This window comes from Passer montanus, unplaced genomic scaffold (genome assembly GCF_014805655.1).
Source record: "Passer montanus isolate IOZ18808 unplaced genomic scaffold, ASM1480565v1 scaffold10, whole genome shotgun sequence".
NCBI lineage: Eukaryota > Metazoa > Chordata > Aves > Passeriformes > Passeridae > Passer > Passer montanus.
In genome coordinates this window covers 17524054-17542345 of record NW_024356505.1, presented here as the reverse complement: position 1 = coordinate 17542345, position 18292 = coordinate 17524054, and the positions used below count along the sequence as shown (strand labels likewise).

The 18292-nt window shown below is 35.3% G+C and overlaps 1 protein-coding gene across 3 annotated transcripts in view; it reads left to right on the top strand.

Annotated features, from left to right (window-relative positions):
• The window catches only part of PHF14 (PHD finger protein 14), a 160639-nt gene extending 146056 nt beyond the window's left edge, over window positions 1-14583 (top strand). For all 3 annotated transcript variants that reach the window (XM_039709696.1, XM_039709676.1, XM_039709685.1), the window contains one exon: window positions 13758-14583. In XM_039709696.1, the coding sequence (XP_039565630.1) occupies window positions 13758-13832 (75 nt within the window). In that variant the 3' untranslated portion in view covers window positions 13833-14583. The remainder of the gene's footprint in view (window positions 1-13757) is intronic.
• The last annotated feature ends 3709 nt before the right edge of the window (window positions 14584-18292 follow it).

The window sequence follows — 18292 nt, the reverse complement described above, 5'->3', positions numbered from 1 at the left end:
GAATGATTGCTGTTCTTGGATGAAAGGAATATGGTAGCAGTCTGAATTGCTGCTAGCATAGTCCAGGGTAAGGAAGCAAAAAGGGCCTTTGCATAATATCCACAGATGTTTTATTCAGCTGCGTGGTGAGATGTTCAGGTCCCAGACACACACACACAGAGGATCTAACTTTATCTCTGCAGGGGCCTGGGGGCTGACCCTGGTCTCGGGGCAGTACAAAGATGAGGGCCAGTCAGGGAATGGGAAAGGAGTGGCTCAGGGACATAGGAACAGACATAGGAACAGGGGAAGGAGCCAATGGGGTCTAACAGCTTTTTGAGGGAAGCTTGTTATGTCTCCCTAGACCAGGGGATGCCCGCCCAGGGTCTCCACAGAATATTGTGTGTGAAACTTCCACTGTCCACTGAGTAAATTCTAGGTGCAAGACAGGACAAATGATACTTTTTAAAAATTGGTCTCGGGGCAGTACAAAGATGAGGGCCAGTCAGGGAATGGGAAAGGAGTGGCTCAGGGACATAGGAACAGACATAGGAACAGGGGAAGGAGCCAATGGGGTCTAACAGCTTTTTGAGGGAAGCTTGTTATGTCTCCCTAGACCAGGGGATGCCCGCCCAGGGTCTCCACAGAATATTGTGTGTAAAACTTCCACTGTCCACTGAGTAAAGTTTGAATTCTAGGTGCAAGACAGGACAAATTATACTTTTTAAACCTCAAAAATCAGAAGGTGCATATCCAAAAGTTTCTACTCCCAAGGATGTAATTCTTGATCAGTCTTAACAATTATCTTCAAATTATGCAAGATGGCCTAAAAATGAAAGTACTTTCCTGTAAAAGAATTTACCTAACTCCAGATGACCAGTTTTCACAGAGTGATGACAGACCACCGCTGAAACTCCATTAGAATGTGGTCTTCCTTGGAGACCAGGTGATTCTTCTTCTGAGAAGGACAAATAGAGACATCAGTTTCATTTGTTCCTACTGGCTGATGTACTAGCACATACTTGGTAGTTACTTCCTTAATATACTATATTTTTAAAATTTACTCCATTCTCTATTCATTGTTCCAAACCTTTTTATGTATTGTTTTTTGATTGCTCTCAAAGCATCTTTCCAATTAAATAATTTCCTGAGAAAAACCAAGTTTCCATGAAGTAAAACTGTTTTTCATATATTTTATAGGTTGCTGCATATTATAAAATAGCAAGTAATGTAAAATTCCTGCTGTTGTTTGCTTTTTCTAGACACAAAAAATAACAAAAAACATTCCTGGTTGTTTGCTTTTTCTAGACACAAAAAATAAGCAACAGAACTTAAAACCAGACAATTTCTTGCAATAACTACACTCATTTTATGTCTTCTTTTCTGGCTTCAGAAAGAATGGGTGATGTTCTGTGCTGGAAAAGTTAATGCTTTTAAAGTCTTCTGTACTACTGAATGTAATAACAATGACAGCACTTAGCACTTATATAAATCTTTCATGCATAGAGCTCCATCCTGACATTGAAAGTATTATTATTCACAGTTTACAGATAAGTTCTTTAACATTCTAGTAGTGAGTTCAAATTCCACACCCTCCAGGCCAAGCAAGGATTATAGTAGGGGTACAAATGTCAGAGATTTCAGCTGAGAAATTCCTCATCTGAGTCTTAGACCATGCTTTACTATCGACACATGCTTTAGCTTTATGCTGGTTTCTGTTAGTTACCCTCCTTTAGATGAGATCTGTTAAGTACCACTTCTCTATTTCTTCTTCTTATTCTTCACTGATATTTTCCAGAAATCCAGGGTTTTCTCAGCTTTTCTTACACAGAGAGTATTCCCCCTGACCTCAACTCAGAAGCAGAGACTGACTCAAGCCTCAGTATTGTTTTGATAAAATATCTGCAATAACTGTTTGATTTTTTTTTCTGTCCTGTACAATCAATTTGTTTTATAAAAAACATAAAATATTTCTATTTGAAATAGTTTTATATACATTTTGATGCTACCTGCTTTTTAATCATTCTTCATTTATTAGCCATACTTGGAACTAAAATATGATTAATGTACATGGCCATTACCCTGACCTACTTAGCTTCCCTGATATTTTACTTCTTCTTCTTGTTTCATTTTGTTTTCATAACTGATTTGAGACTACATGGTCCAACTCCCCAGATGTGTTTATATGGCATGTGGTATGATATGACTTGACCAGCTTTGTATTATTTATTAATGTTAGAGCTAAATAAATATTATATCTATGTATTACCATTTATCATTTTGAACAGCAAAATCTTCAAAGGTGACCTAGAGACCTTTCTGTATCAAGGTGTTAAAAAGCATAATTTGGTGGAATTTTCAGTGGACAAGGGAAGCAACAGCTAACAAAAATTTTCGTTATTTGCTCTTTTGAGAACTTACATCCTGAAAGGTTTTCTTGTGTGCAAATGAGTTGAAAATACCTAAGTCAAATTCAAGTACCAGGTAATTAATGCTGCTTTCACTGACATTAAGCAGAATACTGACAGACAAAGAGAATCATCAGTTAATGTAGAAAAAATATGATCCTTGATTTGTTGTCTGCCAAAACAGATGGTATTTGCTGTATTTTCTTCACAGTCTTATATATAGTTAATAATCATATTTAAAAATTACATTGACAGAAGAAGTAGTGAAGTTATTTTTTCTAAATTTAAGTGCTGATTTAAATGGTAGCACTACAGGCTTCTGCGTTTCTTGATTTGTTGGGCACCTAAGTTACATGTAGAGTAGAGGAAGCAGCAAAATGGGTTGACTTGAATACTAAGTGGTATTTGCCAAAGAAGAACATGAGCCTGTTTTTTCTACATGACCTTTTTATAATATACTTTCTGTTCAGTTTTGTGAGTAAAGGAGACAAGGTAACTTTATCTTAAATCATCAGTAATCAGAAAATAAAGAAATAGCTACTGGCTAATTCTTAGAATAATCATATCCAATTCCTGCAGCTACTGTATATGCAGAAAGAGAAAAGCCAGTGAAGGAAACCAAATAGACTGCAACTAAGTAAAATGAATGCAGATGGAAGCTTTTGCTTGATGTTGTTAAGTAACACTGACAGGTACAGGAGCAGCTGTTGAGCAAGAGCAAAGAGCAGCAAGTACCAAACATCACCATGGGGCTGTAGCTGACGCTCCGCAAGGTGACAGACAGAAACTCTGTTGAGACAGTTGAGTGGAAGCACTAGGATTTCAGGAAAACATAAGACATCTGAAAATAGCTCAGCTTCCTCTTAAATGCCCATAATTAAAATACTCTTCTTGATTCAGGGGCTGTTTAAACTTGGTTTCCACTCTAGAGAAGCTTTGTTCTGCAGCGTAGTTCATGCATAGCCCCGGTCAATGGTAGTGTTCAGCTCAGTAATCAGATGCCTTAAATGTAACAATGCATGTATGATTGTGCAAGTTATGCCCCTTAATGGTAAAGAATATATGGTGAAGAATATATGTCTTGGAAACACTGTGATATAATGTAATGGGAGACAAAAAGCCTTCTGAAGCCTAGAGTTTAGTGAGCTTCAAAAGGAGTTTCAGTGAATGATATTAAGTGACTTCAGACTGTCAAGGAAAAAGTACATAAACAACAATTTATAATGTAAGCTCTGTAATGAGCTCTTCTCTCATAAATATGCAAAACACTAATTAGTTATAGCCAAATTTCCCTAGCTTTGGGAATCTTTTGGAATATAGCTTTTCAGTAATTGAATCACATCAAAGTATTTTTTCTCCCACTCTTCTAAGAGTGTTATGTGTGATTTGTTGGAGGGTAGGCAGAGATGGGAAGCAAGCTGTTGACAAACCAAAAGATGACTTTGATGTGGTTTAGTGAAGCAGTGACTTACAAATTTATCAGAAAGCAATGCACAATGAACATATAAGAAGCCCTGTTTGCTGTCACTACCAGCACCATGATGTCTGTCAATTAATTTGATTCTAATTTTCTGAAAGGCAAATAATTTTTTTTCATGAAGTGTATAAATATTTTTAGATATTAAGTTATAACCTTATGTTATAGGAGGATTTAAAGATTTGGAAGCATTTCAAAGTATGTTTGAAGGCAGATGCTGCTTTTAAGGGCACTTTTTTGTAAAATTCCTTTTGATGATATTTGAAACATTAAATGGTGGGACATCACATTATTTGTAGTTGAAAGAATTTCATTTGATTCTGACTTCAAAAAATTACAGTGAAACAACATCACTATCATGACAAATTACCAAAACATTCCTCAGTGTACCCACTGAATTAAATAACATTTGGCTTTCAATCATCACTTGGAAATGCAAAGAGGAATGCAGTTTGAGGAGATCTACGGTTAAATCTGATTAATTCTCTTTTTTTCTTCCTTTCTTTTCTTTTTTTTTTTGTTTTGTTTGTTTTTATTATTTAGAAGCTGATCAGTCTGAAACTGTTAAAACCTTGGTATATGAAATGTTACAACTTTGTTTCCAAATTGACTGTGTGTTTATTACCAATACACCCTTGATGCTTCTAAGGCACCTGGTCTAAACTATTGTATGAAACAGAACTGTTTAGACATGATTACAGGCTCAGAACAGGCTCCTTCAAATAGAGCAATAAAGTCAAAATGTGGAAACAAACCTACAACACTCCCATCAAACCCAACTGAAGTCCAACCTTTAAAGCCATACATTTCTTGTCTTGCTAGGTCTCAAGTCCATAGCCAAATGGATGAATTCTATGATTCTATGTAGTCAAATTAAAAATGTTTTTGTACATCTTGGAAAGCAATGATTTTGCCTTCTGAGTAGGCCTGCAATGCTTGTGTTCATTCAGATTAAATAAGGGCAGTAGGAAAAGAGTAGATCTTCCTTCAGAGATGGAAGGGACTGCTAATATGATGCTACAAATCTGGTCCTAAAATGCTCTTTTGGGGACTTTATTTAATTGAAGTTGTTGAAATAATTGAAACATTAGTTTAGTTATAGTTGTTGGATTCCAAATTTAAATATCAGCATGTCTTTGGGGGACCTGCTGAAAGGAATTTTGAGGGGTTTTGTTTGGTTTTTTGTTGCTTTTTTTTTTTTTTAAGCAAAAGTCTTTTTAGTCTTTAATTGCTTCAGCACTAACACTGATTCTGTTTGCTCTCACAGTCTAGCCTTCATCTACTTCTACAGCTTCATTCATTTCTATCTGTTTTGTTGACAACTTCCTGAATTGTGACTAAATATAGGAGTTCAGTATTACAGCAAATGTAAAGTCATTTCTACAACATTTACTTATTTCACATTTTGGAAAATAAATAACAAAATAAAGGCAATGTCATTATATTGACGCCATTGAAAGTTCCAGCTTTTATGTCTTGAACCTGAACAGAATTTTCTGGCTGTACTCAGGTGAAATGTTCCAATGAAATAAGAAGAAAAAAGCTTTCTGAATTCTTATCTGTCACATTATAGCAATATTTTCATGAATTCCCAAGTTACTAAATTTATAGTACTGCAGTAGGTTTTTTCAATTAAATGTGCATTTTCTTTTGTCATAAAGAAGGAAAAAACATTAGTTATGGTTTTTACAGTAATTTAATTAAGCATTTCCTGTAAATTCATTTCAGTATCTTATCATGGCTCGCTAAAGTTGAAATTCAGTATAGAATGGTAGATTAATTGCCCTTTGTCTTCGATGAAATAAGAATCCTAAATATGCAGAGTCATGAAATTTAATTGTGTTCCCCAATTGCTTATTCAATGCTTTGGAAACCTGAATCAAGGAATACAGAAGAAGAGGGCCAAAGGTTGTTAAATGTAGCGAGTAACACAGATTCTGAACTTTACTTAATGAACCGAATGTTTATTGCTATGAAATAAATGCACCATTTAAAGAATTATGGTGGCAATGTAAAACATTAAAACTCTAATTAATTTTGGTCAGAAGCATGCAATGCACTCATTTTTCCTAAAACATTTTCATTAGGGTCTGTATTTTCTCTGTTATTGAGATAAATTTATTCCTTTCATATGGTACTGCTGTCTTTTTTTCTTTTATAAATGTGTCCTTCAGTGGTTTACAGTGATGTCTTTCAGCTGCCTTCAACTTTGGGCAGCCTGTCTTGACAGTAGCTTCCAGAAACCTTATTGTATAACTCAGTTTTTATATTAAAATATGTTAATACTTTTCCATTTAATGTTGTTAATAATTTTTGAAGCAAAGAATGTTCAGACCTCTTGATAAATGGCTATGTATATACCCATATATATAATATGCAGATTATATTTCACAAACTTATTTGAGAAAGCAGTTAAAGCATGAAAAAATTTTCAGCTGTCATTTAGTACCTACCAAGCCTACATGTATAGCCTAACAATTGAACTCTTAAAAATTGTGCTTCTTAGTTGGGTTTTTTTCCTATTAAATAGTACTAAGAAATAGAGTTATTATTCCTTATTGTTGGCCAGAGCACCTTTTGTTCTCATGTAACTGTTGTAAGAAGAAGCCATTTTATTTCCTAGTATAAAGAATACAAATATGAATAAGGTGTATTTCTTGTAATTCAGTAAATGTATAGTGTAAATATGGTGAGAGTATAACCATAAATATTTAAAATTCTCTTCATTATAATTTGCATTTCTAGGCTATGAAATATTATTCTGTAGCAGTATTGCAGAATATAGTATAGTATATATAGTATATATACTAAATTATGTAATATATATTATACTACTACTATATACATAAATAGTATATATGTAGTAGTATATATAAATTAGAACTCTCTGTTTAAAATTTACAATTCATAAAGGTAATTATTATGTTGCTACATAAGTAGTGCTATTTTGGTGTGCATGTATGTGTTTATATATGCATTACATGCAATATGTGTTTATATATGTTATTATTATAATGGAAGGACAAATTTGCCTTAGCAATTATCTTATTCATGACAGTGTCAGATTTGAAATCTAGAGTGCCCTCTCACACTGGAGTGGAAATTAAGAAGATTTGTCCTATATGGACACGGTACAGTCCTGTTAAAGCTGCTTTTTCATCTCTTTCTTAGTTGATGTTGCAGGTTTGTGATATCTAAGTATTTATAGGTGCAGTGGAATGTTCATAAACCTGAACTTTCAGAGACTCAAATTCTTAAAGAGGAAACATTTTCCTCTACTTTCTTCAAGGAGAACCAGCTGAACTTGTAAAACAATGGTTGGGTTTCAAGCACCACCTGCCCTGAAGAGGATCCCAACTGTAGTGGCAGTCAGCCAAAGGGACCACTCAGTGGAATGGTTGCCTCCTAAAAAGGAGAGGAACAGATGGAAGATTTGAAATCTGGCATGAAATTCCACTTCTGTACTAAGCGTTAAATGAAATTTGACTGTAAGGGCTCTTCGATGGTACATTTATCTGTATAATCAGAATTAGCAACAAGGAAGTAGAAAATACAGAGCACTGACAAACATTTCAAAAAGACTTTAAAGTTCTTGTAGCAGTGTGAGTTAAAGGAAAGAGTTTGTGATAAACATGCAGCTGCTTTTAGCTTCTTAAAGAGGAGCTTTAGTGTAAAAGTAGTTCTGCTGGTCTTGCATTGCCACCTAGGGCTCAGCAGTTGGTACTGCTTGGTAAGGGAACACTGCAGCAGCATTGCTCTTTTCACTGAACAAAGTGGGGTGGAGAGCTGCTTCCAGTTAATTGATGTCGTGTTTGCTTACATTGTAATGGCTAGTCCCTTCATAGCCTCCATTTTATAGTGTACCAGATCAGCAGAGATTGTGCTTTAGGACTTTGGTGGGCTTTGACAGTAAGAATTAATGGCAATGCACATTAAAAGGTACAACTGTCAGATATCCAATGGTCCCAAAGGGGGCATTTTCTTGATGGCTGCTTTAGAATTCTTCATGAAGCAAATGTCAAACTTGTCAAGGCTGTCACTATGAAAATGATCCATGTAGCTAGGGTCTCCTTTTCTTGGGAAGCAAACAGCTGCCTTATCACTGCAGAGCTGTGGTTACAGAAAACTGTCATCTATCACAAGAAATTTATATTTGCTTCTAATATCCATTGGTAAAGAACTGTTCCATTTGTACTCTATTTTTGCACCACTGTTCATTACAAGGGTTGTCAGTAATACTATTGAAGAAGATAGTATAGGCTTTGGAATTAAAATAACTTTTGAATTTTACTGCTGAATGCTTTCCTTTTGGCTATTTAGCAGAGAGACTATCTTAGCTCCCAGTTTTCCCTGACAGTCATTTTCTTCCAGATTTGGCCTGTGACTTTGGAAGCTAGACTTTCACATACACAAACAAAAGCTCTAATATTTACTAAATTTCTTTTTTTCCTGATCTATTTTTAAGAGTATTAAAAGTATTTTTATCTATTTCCAACTGGTGTTTTCCTAGTTGGATTTTGTGAGGCAAGAGATGAAATGCCAGCTGGGCATCCTTACTAATGTAGTCTGTAAAACATATTACAGGTCTTTTGGTTAAGATTCCTTAGAAAGTACTGGTATCAGAATTTGGTCCTGAGTGCTTTTGAGATGCTATTAATAGATTATGTACTAACTGAGACAACTCTTTAATCATTCCTCCTTACAGCAAGGCATTTTTGTGTTTTGAATAATTTCGTATTATTCAGATGATTCTTTACATAATCCTGTAATGTATGGCTGTTTATTACATTTAGAATATCGATTACAGTTGGTAAAATAGTCATCCACATTGTAATGCAACTCCAGATATTACAGATGTGGTGCAATGAACAGAACTGGGAATTGATGCATGTCCTAGCACAGTTAATTAATGTGTGATCTGTTCTATTTGCAGAAAAGTGTCAGATTTCCTGTAGAGTTAAGAATTGTCTCATTCACTGTCATTTTCCAGATTTCATTTTCTTAACTAATGGAGGAAAAATAAATTCTCAGACATTTTGAAGGAAATTGGTTGGAGGGGGTAAAAAGCGAAAGGGATACTCAAACCCCTGTTTCTAGTATTTTTTTCTTTCTTTCTTTTTTTCATTCCAGAATTTGTCTACAGGGGAATATTCTGGAATAATTACTACAAAATTAACTTTCTGTGTAAGACCCATTATTCTTTGGTCAGAGAATAATGTGGTTGACCTTAAACATGCTTTCAAAGGAGACGAAATTGTATCACAGTCTTCTCAACTGTCAGCTCAAAACTTTAGAAATAGAACTTAAAAGTCAGACTCTTAGCTTTAGTTTTTGTCACCTAAAGATATCTAAATATCAAAGTGTCCTCTTTAACTTCAGCAAAGCTATTGAGTGCTTAATACTTCAATAAATCAGCCAATTATGTGGGTGATTTTAGGGTCTTGTTTCTAAATTTCTGGCCCTATTCTGTCACTGTGACTCTTAAATGCTCAGCTACCAAGTATAGACTAAGCAGTATGAAAGAAGAGATGTCCATAGGACACTTGAAAACACCTGCAGAGCTGGGATGCACCTGAGATGCCAGGGCAAAGGATATAGGAAAACTACTGTGGAATTATTCAGTGTTATCAGGATGCAGATGAGGTGTCTAGTGGCTTGAGGAGCTCCTGAGCTGGCATTTCAGTTCAGAGTGTTGGGTTTAGCAGCACTTTGTAATGCTATTTGTACTTTTCCTTATCCCTATTGGCTTTATAAGTCTGTAATAACATCAATTCCAGACTAGTAAACTTTATTCATTTCAATATTAAAATAATTTTTGGGCTGTTGAGTGCACTTTTTCAGTAGGAGTAGTAGTACAGTCCTGAGGGATTCACCTCCCTTGACTATTCCAAGTCACCAGATCTGTGCAGAGGAATCTTTTTGGTGAGTGCATTCACTATATGATATTTGAGTCTGTGGTTGTCTGTAGTCACAAAAGATACTGAGACAAGTTTAATTTTTGGCATCTGATGGCAAGAACTACTTTAAAAATTTGACTTGTGACATCTGCTAGGAAAAGCTACTTAAATTTTAGGATTTTTAGAGCAGAAAGCACTAGATGTTAAAGTCATAGGTGGCTGGAAGAAAAATAAATAATAATATAAAAAAGAGATGTGAAGTATTAATAAAAATAACGTGAACTGAATTTCTGTGGGCAGAAACCGGAATTCAGTATTTTGTCTTCTGTGTAGCTGCTGGTAATAGAAACTTTGCACACTGCCATCATGGACTGGTTTTAACAGATAACATGAAAATAAAAGGTTTTCCTTTGCTATTCATCAGAATTAAAAGCATTCTAATGATAATGTTAGGTGGTAATTACTAAAACAAATATATTAAATATATTTAATCTGCAGTCAGTTTTGCATAATTTCTTGATAATTAGGCTATATAGGCTATGTAGATGAACATTCAAACATTATTAATGACATTAGTAACTCCAACCATTTCATTTTTCTGTGTGCAATCATCGGGCTGCCTCTTGGGCTACTAAAAAATAGATAAAGCATTTCATAGAAATCTTGCCTTGTCAGCAAACTGAAATAATAGTGGGTTTTCACATCTTGTAGTATGGTTAATGTGTGCTCTAAATTATCAGTTCAGATCTTCCCCAAGCATACTGGCAGTTATAGAACACTTCTTATAATTTGTAGAGGTTCATGTCCCAAATTATTGTGACATTGCTATTCTGAGGCCTCAGCTGTCACTTCTTTTCTGGCAGAAAGCTGCATGAATGCCAAAACTGTTGGTTCATACTTTCCAGTGTTCCCCAAAAGTCCTTTCGGCCATCCTGTTTGTGCTGGCATGTTGTTTATGTGGCAGTGCCCAGCCTGGGAACTGATCTGGCTCAAGGCATGTCTAGCAAGGAAAAAGTTTTCTCCCCTTGCTAGCTCATGCTATGCAAGCATCATTACTCTGAGCTTTGCACAGCAGACACCTGTGTTCAGAGATACCAAACTTCTGTTTCCAAATGAGGTGTGTTTCTGTTCTTGGAAAGCAAGATGGAGTGAAAACCCTTGTACAAAATTATGTTTTATGTAGAGTATAGTTCAGTGCAACGCTACTCAGACAGCTTTCAGGCATAAAAATGCAAAAAATCCAATAAATTTTAAAAATCAGCCAGGCATCTGGATGACTTGTGCATTAGGATCTGCCCACATAAGTAAAATTTATGTTCTGCTGGTATATTTTACCTGCTTGAATATGCTTATCTTGATTGAAGCAACAGGAAATCAACAGAGGTAAAGCATTGGTTCTGCAAAATATCCCAAAGTTGATGCTTCCATCTGGAGGATTCAACCCAAGCAAATCCTGGAGCTGCCATCACCAACAGCCATTATTTCTGCATCTCAGAATACACTGATCACTGCAGCTGCTGCTGTAGCCTGGGCATTCTGCCAGAGTGCAAGCATGACCTTTTGAGCACAGAATTAAACATTTCAAATTTACACAAAGCCGGAAGATTCTATAAAAAAACCTCATTCATTGGATAAAAACTTTTTTTGCCATCAAGAAAGTCAGGAAGGCAATATTCAGTATTGAGCCTAATGTGCCTTAACCCTCTTGTAGTCCTCAGTGAAGGTATGGCCCTGTTGTGTCTGAAACTTCTGCATGCTCCATCAATAGAGGAGAGGAAGCCCTAAGCAATATGTGAAGAGTTCTGGAAAAGAATGATAGTGTAGGGTTTATATTCTTGTATGGGGGAGGACAAGTCAGGACATCAGAATAATGTCAAGCCTAGTGCTAGGAAGGTGGATTAGTTGGCACTGAGGTCAGCTGGGATACAACTGCTGTAGGTAGGGACCTCCAGAAACATGCAGATTTGCTGGTCTTTTATTAACATGTTCTTCATTAAATAACCTGGATGGTTTATCATAGCAGGCAAAAGTTTCTGTGTTTTTTTTATTCCACAATACTCTTTTGACACCTGTAAGCAGTAAGCTTGGTAACCCCTTCCTCCTTTGTTGTTTCTGATTCTGTCCTGTGTGTCGTCATCTGAAGTTTGACTTCTGTATGTATACTATACACTGCACTCTCTTTAATAGCTTCTACGCTTCTAATTTCAACAAATCTTCAGTGTTTCGTTTCACACACATGCACAGACTTGTTTTCCCAGCTAAATGAAAAGAGCCACAGGGAGCACTACGTGTTTCAAAGGTAACTAGAGATGACGGTCCAGAAAGAGAAGAAAAAGAGCTTTTAGCAGTCAGTCATGTAAATATTTCTCAGTGCCTAGGCTGTTCCTAGAAGGGGAAGGATTCTGAGGCATGATGGCTTGGAGTATCTGCTGCTTTAATAGAACAACTAGCTTTTCCATGTTATTAAAGTTGGGTGTAACATAATAGGAGATCACATTTTTAAATGAGATTTTCTACTGCTATCCTATTTTAAGTTGCCCATTTAATCCTCCTATATATTTTCTACCTCTAAATATTATTATATTAGCTAATATGCACATATTCTATTCTATTCTATTCTATTCTATTCTATTCTATTCTAGTTGATATAATATTATTATACGCTAATATGCACATATTATATTATATTATATTATATTATATTATATTATATTATATTATATTATATTATAGTTGATATACTATTATTATATCATCTATAATATTAAATATTATAGTTATCCTTACAAAGCATGCTTTGATGCTGAAAGAAGGGCTAGGATGCAAAAGATAAAGTTATTTTCCTACAAGGATGAAAATGTTCTTTTAAATCAGGAAAATACGCCTCGGGTTACTGGGTCCCACCTAAATGTCCCTGGTGTTTCCTTTCTCTCAACTCTTGCCTTGTGATGAGTACTGTTATAGCAGCCAGGATGCTTCTTCATTCTAAAATGTCTGTTCATTTCTTTTTTGTGTTATTGGAATGTGGAAGATTCTCTGTAAATTGAATTAAAATGCAGACTAGAAAACTGGTCATACTTTGAAATTGCGATAAGGACCTTTCATGATGTGATGAGTTGCAAGTTGCCTTATGAAACAGTTTTCTCACTCTTCCATAATTTATACTTTGGAGGACACGATTTTGTACTGGACACAAAATAGTATCCATTCCTATGGAAACAGGCATTGTGATGTCACTTCATTTTTTCAGTGAGATCCAGAGGAACCCATAGTGAATTATGAGCCTTACTCTTGGAGCTGAAGCTGTAGAATATTGTAAGCATGCTGCTGCCTGACATGCTCATGTTTCCTATTTTAGACCTGACTGATCTTCAGATAACATATGGTGGTACAAGTAATTGGAAAATTGGCAGACCTGTCAAGAAAATATGCTAGATGGGACAAAAATACGATGCTGCAGCACATAAAGTGTCTCTGAAGTTAAATTTATTGTCTTTTATCAAATGGTGAAGTAAACATATCTGGTCGCAAAAAAATGAAACATTTTTCAATGGCAGATGCTTTTCAAAAGTAATTCTTAGTACAATGATGAAAGTTCTTGCATTCAAAACTTATTTAGTGGGAACCTCTGGTCAAGAACAAAGGAAAGATGTGTAATACTTTCTGCTGTAGGCGTTTGAATATGTCATGTGTGTGTGATTTAATAATTTCTTTATGTAACTATCCAGTAAAATAGTCAGTAAAATATTTACTCATTAAATTTTTCTTCTGCTATAAATGTAGGCAATTAGATTTGTATAACTTTTGTATCATTTTTATTTCAACACTTGAGCAAAATCAATCACTTGAATAAAAGACTTCTTGCTTATTTTTATGCTCATTAGTCAGGCAAAAGATGGCAAAAGACTGTACCGAATTCCATACATCTGCATAAGCAGAAAAAGTATACTTTTTCAATAAATTGATTAATGTTCAGGTTTTCATTTTCTTTTACAGGAAGAAGAAAATGAAGCTGAAGCAGAAAATCCATCTCAGGAGCTGAATTTGGAACAGAAGAAATCAAAAAAATAGGAGATTGCTGTCTTGTTTGAAATATTTGCAAGTTGTGTAACAGTGGTTATAGTTTCTCATTGTAAAATTAAGAAAAAAGTTCTCAATAAAGTCATTGAAAATTAAATTCATGGTGCACTGGGGAATTAATTAAGTAGCTCCTGGTGATATTCTTGATTACATTAAAAACTGAATTATCAGAACTGAGTACTTTACCAATAAAATTCTGAAAGCTTTTTGAACACGTTATGGAAAGCTGATGGGTTATTCATCACATGTAGCATTTACTAAGCAAATAGGGCAATTTTCTGTTTTACTCTGCAAAACAGTGTTATCCTTAAAGGATAGTTATAACTCAGACGTATTTTGGTATTTCTGAGCAAGAGCTTTGATTCTTAAAAGTTAGATAAATATGTTCTACTAAAGGAGTTCTGAAATTTCTTCTGATCAGTGATTAAAATAAATGTTTCTGAGGAGTAGGTAGAGGCAAGAATTTTTTTATATGTATGGTACATTTTCAGAAGTAATTACTTTTACATTTGTATTGTGATTTTTAATCAATTTCTTGTTGCATTATACTTTTCCTTATGTAAACCTCTTCCATCTTCATGTGATCATTGTCTTTTAATGAATGTCAAGCTTTTGTCTTGATTAGGCCATCTTACCCAGGTCTAATTCCCTCATGCCATTCTTTTCATTCTAACAAAATAAAATAACTTCTTGCTGTGTCATTAGACCTTCAAGTGAGTAATAAACATCTAAAATAACTTTCTTCCTATAGTCCTAATTTTGTTTTCCAGTTTACCTTTGCTTTTTAGCCTGTGGAGATCACTAAATGGGAAAGTACAAGAAACTCAGAGGTAGATTTGTAGCCTGATAGTTTCACAGATTGCAATGAAAAAGCAAAAAATCTCACTGATTCTCTTTTGGGTTTAAAACAACGCTCACTGAAGTCCCTTCAGTGAAGTTTATCATACTCTAGAGAAATAAATTATTTTAAGCTGAAAAATTTCCCACTCTGCTATACTTTTACTTTTTGCATTGAGTGTTAAATCAGATTGGAAATAGTATGCATCTGCAATTTTATCCTCTCTGTGTAAATTACATTTTCAGATATTTTAAAAACAACATGCCTATGCTTAAGCAATATCTTTTAGGAATTCTTTCCTGGCTTATGAGGTTCAAATGTGTGTAGCTCATGGAGAAATTTCAATCACAATTACTCTACAAGAGTTTAATAACACTGGATCTCATTTTAACAAATGCAGCTATCATGTAAATAAACATATAAAATAAATTCAGCATTGGTCCATTTGGTGCAGATCAAGCACTGTAGCCATCTCAGAGAGGAGGGGAGAATATGATTTTTCTCTTCACTGCAGTGGAAGAGACAGATTTAGGAAAGACAGAAGCAGAGTTTTTACCATGCAGGACCTTAGGGACTGTTCTCTGTGCAGTGACATGAAGGATCACAGGGTAGGTGAAAACAAAGGCAGTGCTTTTCATTTTTTCAGGCTAACTCAGGAAACCGTAGTTGTCAGAGCTTCGTTCTCATCGGGATCTGAAGAAGGAGCAGGGTGTCCTGTGGAACAGGCTGAAAGGCCTCTGAACTTTGAAGGACACAACTAGTAACTTACAAAAAAAAGGGGTAAGAGAATGAAATTTTACATAGGAGTTAAACAAAGGAAGGTAATGCCAGGGGGAGTTACTGACTGAGATTAATTGGCCTGGACATGCCTTGGCCTTTAAGCCTGCACTTGATGCACTTGATGTTGAGGTTTATCCTGCCTTAAATTAACAGCTAGGGCCTCAGTTGTGCAAAATATTTGAATCTTTATATAATCTTATTTCCTTTCTGTCCATGGTAACACATTTGTCCATTTGCTGTGAGTCTAAGCTCTGTAATAGCCTGGGACTGTACAGGTGTGGGAGAAGAGAAGAGTGGTTATTTGCTGTTCAGGTTTTGTGTGAAAATGCATTACTTTGCTCTCAAACACCTGAGTGACAACAACAGTTCAGACATTGAAAGATACCATTTGCTTCCATTTGATACATAACTCTGATGAGCTTTAAAGGAGTATTTCCATATCTTTACTAAGTTCTTCAAAAATTTGTTGTGAAAGCATAATCACATAAGCCATATTTTTAGCTAGCTCCAAAGTACATCACCAGAAGTCTACAGTCAGTGTTGATAATCTGTCTCTTGGTTATTTACTTCAAAATGGAAACATGGGAATTTAGACATTTTCACTGAAAAATAACAACCAGTACTTTTACCATAAGTAAAAGCTGGGGTGGATATTGAGACAAATTGGCTGAATTGAAATGCAGTCCTATCTTCATCCTTGCCAGAAAAATATTGGAAACTGACTTTAATAACATACTTGTAGACATTTTTACTTAACAAAGGGGGAGAGGTGTTTAGCTGATAAAGATCGAATGGATCAGATAAAGGCTATATCAAATAGGTAGCTTTGTTTATTTTGATTCTGTTCTAGTTAAAATTTGCAGCTGAATTGATTTTTTGTGTATTCTTGAGTTTTCAAACTACCAGTATGAATTACATTTTCATTATATATTTTTTCTTCTCATTGTCCAGAGGATTTTTGATACCCTGCAATGGGTAAAGCGGGTGGCTGCAACATTGCTGCATGGCTCTGACATGATGCTTCTGAGTGTTACTCTTCAACAGAACTAAGGTGTAAACCTGATGCAAAATATTGTGACTTTTATTAACAGTGTGTCCGTGCTGCAGTCAAACACAAGCTAGCTTGGATGCTGAAAACATCCTAGCTCCTGCAGAATTAAGTTCAAAGCTTATCTGAAAAAGCTCAGATGAAAAAGCTCTCAACTTAGAGATGGGAAGAGAAAAACTTGAGACAGCTTTAATTCAGCTGACTGCACTCACTTTTGTGGAGCAGTATATTCTTTGTATGCAGATACATACAGACACCCCTCTATACATATGCCCAAGCAGCCAGTTATAATGTCCTTTTTATTTCTCTTTCCCTCTGTTCTGTTATTTAACACTAAGAGTTACATGCTGTTCTGAAAGTCTAGATGGAGAACTACTTATTTCCCACTACATCCCTCTCGTGCATGACAGTGATGATGCTCCCCAGTTGGGAATTGCAGTTTTCTGGATTGCATTAATGATAGCTATTTTAGGGTGGCTTAGGGGATAATTATGTTTCTGTGCTTGAGGAGAAACTGTCGTTTTCCTCATATTAAAGCAAATTCACTGCTTTTGTGCAGTTAATGATGGATTGCTGTTGGTTTTTGTTCAGTTCTCCATGTTTGCTCTTTTCTCTCCTGTGGAACAGTGGGCTATGGATAATTTTTTGGACTCCAACACTGTTTTCTATTATAGACAATCGCTTCATCCTCAAAGAAGAGCAAATTTCTCTATTACTATAATTTTTGTTCTTAAAAAATAATGTCTAACCTTTCCACTCCCTCATGGGAGTATCAAAAATTTGAGGTGTGCAAGTTCTTCACTTAGGGTAATATTTCTGATTTATGAGAGTGTGGCTTATGTCGTATTGTAGATATATGTGCATTAGTTTGTTATTAAATGAATCTCTTTAGTACCTTACCTAATTGTTGACATGCAAGGATTCTTACTCTGAATGTTGTATTCCTACATTAAACATAGGGCTCCAAATGATTAGCATGAGCTAAAAAATCAAAGCTACTTTTGAAGCAGATGCTTTTACTTTCCTGTTTGTTGCTTCACTGGCATTGAAATACTTGGATCTAACATGTTGTGCAGTCATAAGGATTCTGGACAAAAGCAAATATATCTTGGTATTTTAATCCCACTGTATGTGTAACTTCTTATGACTTAATGAGAATCCACAGTATTTTGGTTTTGTCTTAATGATACATTGAAATGTATTGCTACACTGAACATTTGGTGCTCATTTAGGATCTTTCTCCTGAAAAGCACAAATTGTAGCGCTTTATGTGCACAAAGTGTCACATACAGCAGCTAATCCTAATACAATGTTCATTTTCTGCTCGTTAGAAAGCATTTCTACACCTGTAAATTAAGAAAACTATTTAACATGATTATTCCCTCTCAGAAGCTTCAACATTTGCACAGTAGGAATTTTTGAAGGGAGAAAACCATGCTGACAGAGAAGTATCTCTCTTCAGTGCTTCTTATTGCAGTCCCATAAGCAGGCTACCTCTTTGTTGGTTGCTCTGCATCACACTACAGAAACTAACTCTCCCTGACATTAGGCTGGATAGGTTTTACCCTGTTTTTTCTCTGAAAAGTGAAGATTGATTAGAAACTGATTCTGTTTCACATGACCTAATGAAAACAATTTTTACAATGAGCAAATGATTTCTATCACCTATCTAAGGCTATAGAGTGAAATCATAGCAGGTAATAAATGTTTCCCCATGGTGAATTCAGTGTGGATTCTGCAGTGATGTTGTCTGGGGAAGGAAGTGAAATGCTGAAGGCAACAGCA